Source organism: Acinonyx jubatus, chromosome X (genome assembly GCF_027475565.1).
Source record: "Acinonyx jubatus isolate Ajub_Pintada_27869175 chromosome X, VMU_Ajub_asm_v1.0, whole genome shotgun sequence".
NCBI classification, from domain to species: domain Eukaryota; kingdom Metazoa; phylum Chordata; class Mammalia; order Carnivora; family Felidae; genus Acinonyx; species Acinonyx jubatus.
This window is the reverse complement of record NC_069389.1, coordinates 82,763,641-82,775,972: the sequence shown is the minus strand read 5'-3', so window position 1 is coordinate 82,775,972 and position 12,332 is coordinate 82,763,641. Positions and strand designations below refer to the sequence as shown.

At 36.9% G+C, this 12,332-nt stretch overlaps 1 protein-coding gene across 3 annotated transcripts in view; it reads right to left on the bottom strand.

Annotated features, from left to right (window-relative positions):
• Window positions 1–12,332, bottom strand: part of IL1RAPL2 (interleukin 1 receptor accessory protein like 2) — a 1,155,228-nt gene that overhangs the window by 495,414 nt on the left and 647,482 nt on the right. For all 3 annotated transcript variants that reach the window (XM_027053379.2, XM_053201494.1, XM_053201495.1), the window contains one exon: window positions 9,470–9,623. In XM_027053379.2, the coding sequence (XP_026909180.1) occupies window positions 9,470–9,623 (154 nt within the window). The remainder of the gene's footprint in view (window positions 1–9,469; window positions 9,624–12,332) is intronic.

Below are 12,332 nucleotides of genomic sequence, written 5' to 3'. Positions count from 1 at the left end.
TAATAGTATTTGTTCATTTCCCTATAAGGCATAGAAACATGCAAACAAATATTTTCCTGGGACAGAGACTGGAAATATCTTTGCCCCTGTCTGTCACCAATAGCATTAATAGATAGCCCTGTGTGATAGGTTGAGGTAGGGGGAGAGAAATAGGGGAAAGAAAGGAAAGACAAAACAACAGTGGCAGAAGAGGAAGGGAAAAAATCACTCTTTAGACTGATACTCAAGGCCCTCCTTCCCACTAATTCTAAGAAGGCTTTTTTTTTTTTCTCCTAGTCACCCAAGGTCATGGGTAGAGTTGACCTTGCTTCAAGAGGGAGCAAGTAGCCACCTGCAGGGTATGAATTGTGACACTCTGGGAAAGACCCCCCACGGGCACGGGGAAGCTGCCAGGAATTCCCACCATTAGTCATGCCTATGAGTTACAGAATTGAAATATCTATTAAATTGCAAATATGTTAGCTGTGAAGGGAAACATTTTGGGGCCATTATCGGTCAGGAATTTTTTATTTTATTTAAGTACTAGATTAGGCCCAGCAGAAAGCAAGGATCTAAGGAGATGGGCTACAGAAAAGATAGGACATTAGGACATTTAACAGTGAGAGAAGGGACAAAGATGTCATTCACAGTGGTCTGGGTAGGCTAGGAAAGGCCAGGGTCACCAGAGGCATTGGGTGAGGGAGGCCTAGGAGGAAAGGCAAAGGAGCTGCTACAAGCCGGTTTCGGTCATAAGATTTTTGCACCTGCGACTGTACAAAAGAACAGTCAATTATGAAATGCACCGTCAGTCATGTGAAAGTTTCCTTAATGTGGCCAACAACTACTGGCTGCTGAGGGCTTTCCTCATTAAGTCACACAAAAGGTACAAATGAGATACATTCTCACCTAATAATCAGGACACAGACATTCAGATCATGTTAACTGTTGCTTAGAACATGAAGGAGAGAGAACATATGCTAATGAGTTGTTCCCCTCTGTTTCACATCCGCACTGCTTGGGGGAGCTTCAAGGTGGGTGCTTTATCCCTAGGGCTTTTCAACTGTCTGTAACATTTGAGACCAACTTGCTTCATCATCTAAATTGCTCTTCTCTGTAAGTTGATCAATTTGTCAATACCCCTCCTGTAGTATTACATCCATAAATTGTACCCTTCACTTTCTGCTTGGATCAACCAGTCTGTTGGATGGTATGATTAGGATGGCTTCTGAGTGCTGTTCTCAGTTTGTCTATTAACTACTCTCCAGGCCACTTAAGGTTTTTGTTTTTTTTTCCCCACTCACTGCTGGAGATGGAAATGTGGAGCAAAGACTGAGCCAGCCACACAGTCATTTGCTTATTTAAAAGTGCTACTGAACCAAACTCTTTAAGGTAAAGGCCTCAAAAAGACAGCCCCCAAAGTGAATTTACCATATAAGCATGTTTTATTTGGTCCACACGCTGCTCAACAAACCAGAGATTTCCACATAAAAATCCAGACTTCCATGATCTCTTCAAAAATTAGAGTGCCTAGTAGTATCTTATCCTTAATTTCACATGACAACAATCAGCGAGGGCTGCTAGTACTCTCCAACTTGCCTCTCTCTGTTGCTTTGCACACCCACTCAGGTACATGACTTGCCTGGTTTCTAGAAGCATTTGACTATTGATTAGGGCATTGCTCCTTTGCTGGTTTGGATTCAGCCATCGGCAATAAATACTTTTTCTTTTATGGAAGGAATAGAATCACAGCTATTTTTCTTTAAGCCAAAACAATGGGTTGGCAAATGAACATTTTAGATAACGGGTTATTTCAGGGATCCTTAGACATGACCTCTGAAGTCACTAATTTTGGAGTCCACCTGGGGAACGTGTCTCCCCTCCTTCTGGCCCAGAACCCAGGATTAAGGGACTATGGACAGAGTAACAGTGGAATCGTATAGAAAGGCATTACATTATGAATCAGAAGATAGGGGCACTAGTTGTGGCCATGCCATTCACCAGCTGCTACCCAGGACAAATGGTCTAAAATCTCTGAGCCATAGTTTACTCGGGGCGGGGGTGGGGGCAGAAATATTGTGTGGATTTACAAGTTTAAGAAATGTCCTTCTCATTCTCCTTTTAGAAAACGTAATACATATTAGAATATTATATGCACTAAGATACCTTGAAATGATTTGCAAAAAAGAAATCTGTTTAACTTTAACCTAGCAGATAAACACATTGTCACAGAACCTCTCTCCAATCCTCTCCTCTCCTCTCCTCTCCTCTCCTCTCCTCTCCTCTCCTCTTCTCTCCTCTCCTCTCCTATCTGTCTTCCAAAAATAACTATTAACATCTCTTAGAACTGGAGCTCCACAGAACAAAGTTTGGAAACACTGTTTGAAGCACTATTTGTTCTAATGAAAAAAAAATTCCCAGGTTCCAAAGGGAAGATAATTCTGTCTCTAGCCATCTGCTTTCAGAGCCACATTAAGAAACTTGAATCCTATGATTCTTGTTGCACAGAGTAGGCATCAATTTATGTGTTGACTGCTCTTTACCAGCTGAATAAACATTGTTTAACCAGGATGTTCTCCATTGCTTCACTTCCTCTAGCTTGAAATTATTATGACAACTGCAGTGAACCTCACGGGAATCCATTTTTTCTCAGTATGGATTTCCATATTAATAGGGCCATTTGGTGCCAAAATATGAATTTTGGCAAATTCTATCGTGTGTATGTTCTTGCCTTCCTGTCACCACACTTTTTCTTGTTTCTCTCTTGGCACTATCCTAAGCTCAGATTTAATTCTGTGTCCCATTTCTACTGATCTCATCTAAGGTGTTCACTGAGAGCTCCAAAATGTCATGTGTATCCTTTTTGGTGGTATCTAAAATCCAATAGGAAATTAATGAAGACCAAATAGTTAATATTCAGAAAGGACATTATAGTGGAATAATGGACATTATGATCAATATTTTGACATTTTTAAATGTATATAATATATATTTTGTGAATGAAATTATATGGTTTGTGCTTGGTGATGGTTAAAAGTTTATGTGAGAATCAGGAAGACCTAGGTTCATACCCGTGCTCTGCCAATTACAAAATATGTGACCTAAGCCATATCTCTTCGCCTAAGGTTTTTCCTCAATAAAATGGAAACAATAATAGTATCCACACTCATGTCATTGTTGTGAGAATTAAATGAGTAAATGAATGAAAAACACTAAGCACAACATCTGCCACAAAGTGAGCTCTCAATAGACATTAGCTCTCTGTGTGTCCCTATTATGATTATTACATAGTTTTTGGCTTAAAATCACTTCTCCTGTTTATTCTCCATTCTGTTTATTCCTCCAACTCTCCACCATAGCTCTAAGTTCCACTATTTTTCCTAAACCCACTTTCATCCCAATGCCTCAGCATTAACAGCAGAGGAATAAAGAAACAAAGAGCCAGCACCAAAAAAGCCTGATTTCAAACCTGATGTGAAATTCCTTCCTGTGTAAATAGCAGCCATTCTACACACCAGAGGAAGGTCATTATAATAAGCTATGCAGTCTAAATGACACCTACAACAATGCACTACAGTTACTTATAACTTGGCAAAGTGAAATTAGAAGCACTTACTGAAGCCATTCATTTGAACATCTTCACCAAAAACTGATCCCAATTTCCACTCTGCAATTTCGCCAAGCTTTGTGTGTCCAGATTGTGTTGCTACTATTGCTTAATTAGTAACCTATGAGTGAATCTTTGAAAATATCCATACAATAAACCTCTCTTTCTAGTCATGGCACTTAGACACAAATGGATTAAAAGATTATCCTAACATGTGAAGAGACCCAAATCTGGAACTCTAAAGCTGTCTACAATTATCAGGAGGATGGGTATTATTTGCATATTCACCAAAGAACAGGTTAGTTTTTTTTTTTCCTAAATAGCCTATGTGCATTTCTAAAAAGCCAAATAAAATCATGCAGTTGTGAATGATTTGCTAGGTTAATCCCAGCAGACCCTATTACATGATCTCTCCCACCCTCTCCCACTCCTCTTCTCCTTCTTCCATTATCACCCATTCTACATTCTCACTATCATATAATCAACTTTCCGTTCTATTCTTAACACTTCAACTAGCCATCTTCACAAAATTCAATGTGAGAATAAAGGGAAAATATCTTTAAAATAACAAACAGCCACCTAAAATATGCTGTAGGAAATAAAACTGTTAGCTGTTGTCATCTTTGACAAATGACCTAAACGCACTAATGTAACATGTCTATTTGTTATTAAACCCCTTCTTACTGATCTACATCCTCTGAAGGAATAAAAAGAAATGTCTACAATAACATCCCACAAGTCTGCAATAATTTATATATTAAAAGTGTTCCAGAAAAGTTGCATTTAAATCAAATCCTATTTTAATGCAGTAGGAAATCTGGCTATTTAAAGAAATCCTATGACAAATTCTTTTATATGGAAAAAATAATTTCATAAAACCAATGATTACTTTCTAATTCATCAGTTTTGAATATCTGAATCTTTTTATAACTGATCTATTTAAAGCAAGTAGCACCTATACACTTAAAAAAAACCACTTGCTTTACTGACGAGATATTTTGCAGATTTATAAATTTAAAAAGAACAGTCAGAAAATAACCTCTTAAATTTTTAATAACCTTTTAAATATCTCCATACTTGCAATATATAATTTTAAAGAACCTCTATCTACATGATTTTGTAATTAGCCAATCCTATTGATTTTATATTGAAAGTCTTATTCCACACCTGCATATTGCTAAACTAAAAACAAGTATGAGTGGGTTACTTTTAAAATAATCCCAACCTTGTATTTTGACTTGTTTTACTTTTTAATTTTTTAAATTTACATCCAAATTAGTTAGCATATAGTGAAACAATGATTTCAGCAGTACATTTTTTAGTGCCTCTTACCCATTTAGTCTATCCCCCCCTCCCACAACTCTTCCCATAAGGGAGGAGGAAAACAGAAGAGACTCATAAATATGGAGAACAAACTGAGGGTTACCAGCCTTATATTTTGAATTATGAGAGGGCAACCTGTTTAATTGCTTTGTAATAACAAACATACAAAGCACAGTATAACTTACATAAAACTTCAAATAAAAATAAATCTTCACAGAGCAATGTCTTGAACTTCCATACCAAGAAGCCATTTTGTTTCTATATCAGGCATAACACTTGAATTGTATGAATAAATACATAAACTTGATATCTTTGTATATGAATGATGACCACTGACCCAAGGATAATTTTGAATTATTTTTTTTTCTCTGGCATGTGATACTCAGTGCATTTTTTACTTAAATGGTAAATGAAAAAAATTACTATTTCAGTGGCTGAGACTGCTTTATCCCTGCACTCCCTTGACAGATTTCCCTTGATGACCAAGGACTTATATATATATTTTTAATTTACATCCAAATTAGTTAGCATATAGTACAACAATGATTTCAGGAGTAGATTCCTTAATGCCCCGTACCTATTTAGCCCATCCACCCTCCCACAACCCCTCCAGTAACCCTGTTTGTTCTCCATGTTTAAGAGTCTCTTATGTTTTGTCCCCCTCCTTGTTTTTATATTATTTTTGCTACCCTTCCCTTATGTTCATCTGTTCTGTGTCTTAAGGGCCTCATATGATGTAAGTCATATGATATTTGACTTCTTCTAATTTCGCTTAGCATAATACCCTCTAGTTCCATCCACATAGTTGCAAATGGCAAGATTTCATTCTCTTTGATTGCCAAGGAATACTCCATTGTATATATATACCACATCTTCTCTATCCATTCATCCGTCGGTGGACATTTGGGCTCTTTCCATACTTTGGCTATTGTTGATAGCACTGTGATAAACACTGGGGTGCAGGTGAAGGACTTATATTTTCATGACAGCTCTTAGGAACTTAGGTAAAACAACTTGGGGCCTATGAAAATGAGTTTGGTGTGTGTGTGTGTGTGTGTGTGAGAGAGAGAGAGAGACAGAGAGAGAGAGAGAGCACTAACATGCTCACAAGAAAAGCAAACCTGTGACTGACTTCTTTAGCATTATTCTCTCAGCTAGTGTTTCTCAAAGCATAATCCTTGGAAGGCATGCAACAGAATTACCTGGACAAGGCAAGTTTCCAATTTTAGAGATGTTGTGAATTAGAATCTGGAGGAGAGAGATGCAACCAGTATTTAAGGAGCCTCATTTTCATCCTATCTGGGTTCTTCCACATAATTTTGATGCACATTAAAGTTTGAAAACCTCTGGGAGGTAGAATTGAGGTGAAATTTTAAATCCATAGTTCAATTATACTAAAAGTTCAGGTCAAGTGAATAAATGCTTTGCAAAATACACAAAAGAAGAGCTCTAGCTCTGCTTTTCCAGAATCAAAAAAAGAAACTAAAAAAGCAAATGTGTTGTCACCATAACCCATTAGATGGGAGCATAAAAGGTTTATTGTTAAGCCCAACTTAAAATCCAAGCTAAATGCTATAAGGCTGCAAATTTTAGTAAATAACTCCCAATGGAAGTGCTTTGCAAACACCTGATAAGAATTGTGTGACTGGTCAAAGTGATGATGTTGCAAGGATCTGAGCATAGCCAGCTCACTTACTAATGATGTAAAACTGCCTGATTGACTCTTCTGCTTGGATGAGACAGGAAGTCTAGTTCACATTGAGGAAATCAGAAATCAACCAAAAGCATATCTTTGCTACCTGGAATTGGCCCAATATGGTAGTTATTTTGAAAGCTCATAGAGGAAAGGATGTACATTTCTAATCAAAAGAATAATTCAAACCTCCACAGAAGTTACTCTACAAATTCAGACTAAGTAGAACTGTCATGTATTAGGATAGAGCATGAACTAAAACATACATGTTAGTTTCCTTCTTCTTAAGCTTTTATTTTTTTAATGTTGATTTATTATTCTTGAGGGAGGGACAGAGAGTACGAGAAGGGGAGGAACAGAGAGAGAGAGGGAGACACAGAATCTGAAGAGGCTTCAGGCTCTGAGCTGTCAGCACAGAGCCAGACGCAGGGCTGGAACTCACAAGCCATGAGTTCATGACCTAAGCCGAAGTCGGATGCTCAACCAAACTGAGCCACCCAGGCACCCCATATATATGTTAGTTTCTTTCTTTTCTGTTTTATTTATTTATTTTTAAATATGAAATTTATTATCAAATTGGTTTCCATATAACAACACCCAGTGCTCATCCCAACAGGTGCCCTCCTCAATGTCCATCACCCACTTTCCCCTCCCTCCCAACCCCCCATCAATCCTCAGTTTATTCTCAGTTTTTAAGAGTTTCTTATGGTTTGGTTCCCTCCCTAATAATGAAGCAACAGAAAGACAAATAAAGGAACTTATCCCATTCACAATTGCACCAAGAACCATAAAATACCTAGGAATAAACCTAACCAAAGATGTGAAAGATATGTATGCTGAAAACCATAGAAAGCTTATGAAGGAAATTGAAGAAGATACAAAGAAATGGAAAAACATTCCATGCTCATGGATTAGAAGAATAAATATTGTTAAAATGTCAATATTAGTTTCTAATAAGATATTTTGTATTCCTTGTGTTAACATTCAGAATTTTGAAAAATACAAAACAAACTGCTGACTCCTAGGGATCAAAAACTGAATAAAATATGAGTTACAGCAATAAACCTACTCACCAAGTGTCACTACTTTGTAGACTTATTTTAACATTACCCCAAAAAGGTCAGTTAAACATAAACAAAAATAATATAGAAGGAAATTTGTATTCCTAACATTAGTGAGAGTATAATCAATGAACTAGTTGATGTCAACATTAGATAGTTAAACAGGTAATGCACAAGTGCATCAGTCACAAGTGTTTTTTAATAGCCAAACAATAGTGTTTTATTGATAAAAGTTTACTTTCAATTGATACAAAATTGCTGTGTAAAATAAGTTTTCAAAATACATTTCTTTTTTAAAATTTTTAAATATTTATTTATTTTTTAGAGGAAGCGAGAGAGACAGAGACAGAGTGTGAGTGGGGGAAGGGCAGAGAGAGAAGGAAATACAGAAGTCGAAGCAGGCTCCAGGCTCTGAGCTGTCAGCACAGAGCCTGATGTGGAGTTCAAGCCCACAAACCATGAGATCATGACCTTAGCCAAAGTCAGATGCTTAACTGACTGACTAACCCAGGTGCCCCTCAAAATACATTTCTACAGGTAAAGATTATCTCTTAGTAAAAGCAATTATCTATAAATAAAAGCATTTATTTAGATTTGGGCAGCACAACAAAGGGGGATTTTGAAGTGAGACAGGGTAGGACCACTTACCTCCCTACATGATGACTTGTCACTGTAGCATAATGGTTAGTAGTCACAACCTGTAGGTTTAGGCACATTGTACAGAGTTTTTACCAAAAGAAAGTGTTCAGTGACTTTAGAGCATGTTTGTGCAAGGCCAATTATTTGAATTATTTTGGCATTAACTATAGTAGTAAAAGCTGTTTAAAAGGTAGAGCTGGGGACACATGTGCAAGTGGTCAGTGGAAGCCCTGTGTATGCATCAGTCATAAGTCAATTAATGTAATCAATGTTACAATTGTCCGGATTATGTCAAATTTTACTATGGTTGAGATTTTATCCTCAATACAAATGTGTGTGTGAACACTTAAACACACACACAAACACACACACACCACATACATCTAAAACATATATAAAAAGAAGAAAATTAGGCAAGGTTTGTTCAGGAACAATAGCAAGTAGACTTCTGTAATGAAGTTTCTTAAGGTCCATCACAAACATCATGAGGGATAACTTTTATGGTATTAAGTTCTGTCATATGTCTCTAAAAATTACTTTCTAACATTCTCCACCACATAAGAATATCCTGAGTTTCTCTCTTTTAGTATGAGTAGAATTACTAGCTTATACTTTACTTTTACTTCAGATTTAAAATACACACACACACACACACACACACACACACACACTATTTGTTTGAAGTTGCTCCATTTAAGAATAAGTAGAACCATATAACAACATCAGTCATTTATGAGTAATTTTGTATATGATATTTTGGATGCAGTCCAAGAAGACGTCATTCCAAAAGGCCAATAGAATATCATTCTGAGGCAGGCATTACCTACAAGGAGATTCCAAATATGGGTTAAGTCAACATTCTAAAGTGGTTCCAGTATATTTTTCTGGAGATACTTAGTAACAGCTAATGATATCTTGAAGAGCTAATAACCTTTCATAAAGGCAGATAACAGATATGCAGCAACTGGTCCCATGTTCCCTAAATCAATTATCCAGATTCCATGTATTCTTTCCCAGTACAATTTACAAATAGAGAGCTTTCCATCTATTTGATTTGCATCCAGTTGTAAATTTGCCTCAAGTTCACTCTTTGTTTTGGAAACTCTTTCTTCCCATACCAAATTATATTTAAAAGTTCATTTGCCACAGTTTGGTAGAAGCAATTCTTACCTGTAACTTTCAATTCAGTTGTTCGTCTCACAAGTTTTCCTTCATACTTAAGTTCACAAGTGTAATTTCCTCCATCTTCTTCTTGAACTTCTTGGATTAGAAGAGCATTTCCTTTCTGTATTATTATGCTTCTCCACATTTTTGGCTTGCATTCCTGCAGAGAAAATATTTGCAAGTAAGCAAAAAATTAAAATTCTCATCAAGTCCTAGTACTGGCAAGTTAGTACTTTCACTTGTTTGTGCTCTTCTCCTTAGTTTTCAAAATATATAACTAGAGTTAAGTCAATGACCAGAAAAAAAAATATGAATGTCTCTTAATGTGTCCAGTTTAAATGTCACAACTATCAGCCTAAGAGCTACTTTGAAGGCCTGATCCCAAGTGTATAAATTCTTTGGAGATATTCTGCCAAAATAGGAAAATATACAAGCTCCCCCAATACAAAAGACGTATAGCAGAACCTTAAAAGTGGGTAAATATCACTATAAAGCCCTGGTATTTTTTTTTCCTATTTGACAGAGACATTTCCTAAGTGTCCAAAGAGAATAGTGTTCATTTAGCAACATAGTATAATACAAGGGAGTCTTAGGCATTGTTAAACATTCATAACAGGCTTTTATACTGGCAATGTAGTCTACAATGGTTTTATTAATTACTTCTTATAGTTAAAAACAAACGCTAATATTCCAGAGTGTCTCTCCCCATAGTCAAGAGATCCATTAGGTGGATGGGATAGGGGAAGGGTTCAAGAAAATTAGGCTTAAGCAGTACTCTAGAAATACAGCTAGGTAAAATTAGCATACATTTTGCCCTAGTAATGGAGAAATTTTCCACTTACTTTCTCAGTTCAGTGCTATATGACCAGAGAATAAGATTTGGGTTTGGAAGACAATTTTTCTATACTCCTAATGAGAATGTGAGGGAGTCTTGCTACTGGGATTGGACTTCTCTCAAAAGAAGTGTTTAAAACTTTTCCAGAGAATGACAAAAACATAACATGAACCAAGTAGGTAAGAATATTCAGCCAAGTGGCTTTGCCTTTTGGGAAATTTGTCAGACTACTTTGTAGATATTTTTCCAGTTTGTCTACTACCCATCTCAAATGTCCAATGAAAGTAGTGGCCAAAAGCTGCACAAACATCAAAAGGAGGTCTAAGGGATAGCCGTGATTATTCAGCTATGCTAAGTAACCAAGGCAAAAATATTTTATCATCTAAACTCTGAATCTGTCAGCTACGGCAATGAAGAAATGATTGTGAGGCAAATTATATAAATAATTGTTAAGAGAACTTTCCACTTTTCCCACCATGGTATATACAACATCTCTTCTACCCCGCCTCCACTTCATCCCCCATTCCTGCCCTCCATACATACATCCTAAACATTCACGTGAAGGTAGAATCAGTGCAGACTCTCAATCTCCAGCTCTGCATGGATGCACGTGTGTGTGTGTGTGTGTGTGTGTGTGTGTAAAATGCTTTGAGAGAAGGAGCACCCATTTATTAGTTTCTTACTGTAACAATTTTTTTATGATAGCAGGAGTTTTGACAACAAAATACAAAAACTGGCACTTAAGTTCACAGGTATAATATTTAAGAGATATGCTTGCTTTATGTCCAATACAACTACCCACACACATTGTCATAGAGTAAATAAAAGTAATACTATCTAGGGCATCTAGATATAAGGCTGTTTCACTCCCTAGGGTCTTTCCAAAGAACAGTTAAAGGTCTGTCTGAAATTATATTACACACCATGTCTGGTGAGGTTTATCACCTATATGAGATTTGCTTCTGAGTTAAACCTGGGGATATAAGGTTTCTGGGAAAATGAAGAAGATAGTCTGAACAGAAAGAAAAAAAAATAGTCCAGCTGCCACTATCGTCATACAATAATAATCCACAATTATTTTCGCATTGTTTCGAACTCTGATAGCCTCAGATTTCTAAAGAATCATTCTGAAGGTTATTAAACAAAAATATGGTCCCTTTGGGCATTTTGAGAGGAAAGGAAAATGAAAACTGAGCTGCTTTTCACTTTCACATAGCAGTGGTGGGGGTGGGCAAATGAGCCCACACACTTGTATTCAAAGACAAATGACGTTTTCTAATGTCATTCTTAGGGAAAGTCCATATGCAATTAGCTCTAACCATTTTCAATTTCTGTGCACACTGCTTTGATCTTTCCCCCAGGAAGTACAATGTAAAGAGTGTATAGAAGTTAGAAAATAAGCCCAATGAAGAACAGCCTGAAATCTCTACACGTTCTTTGGGCTAGATCGAGATAGCCTCAAGTGCTTTCCAAGTTACCATCTAGCCTTATAAAATATTACTTGTACCCAATATAGCTTTTTGAGTTTTTCTTTTAAACTGTGGCATAGGAAAATATTATCATCAGGTAATCTCCACCCTTCTGGAGCCAATGTAGTATAGATGAAAAGGCAAACTGCTGTCAGAGCAAAACAGCTCTAGGTCAATATCTGGGTTTCACCCAAGTTCTGTGGTCTCGGGCAAATTTGTTTAACCTCTTCAGGTATCAGTTTCTTACTCTGCATATGAGGATAATATACTACCATGTGAGAAGCCAGAGCCCAGAAGCTTGCAGAGTTTATTCATTACACTCTTGCTGGGCAGCACTATATGATGGTAATCCAGCACAGAGAATACATTCCATCCCTAAACTTTCACAATCCTGGATTATGTCTCCTCCAAACCTCCAGCTCTCCTTGGTGAAAACTGGTGCTAACTTACTAATCAGATGAAAACAAATCCTCACCAATTGGTTAACTATCTCCAGGAACACAATACTTTAACCCACTGAAAATGTATAGCTCCTAAGAGACCACTCCAAAATTAATCCCAGAAG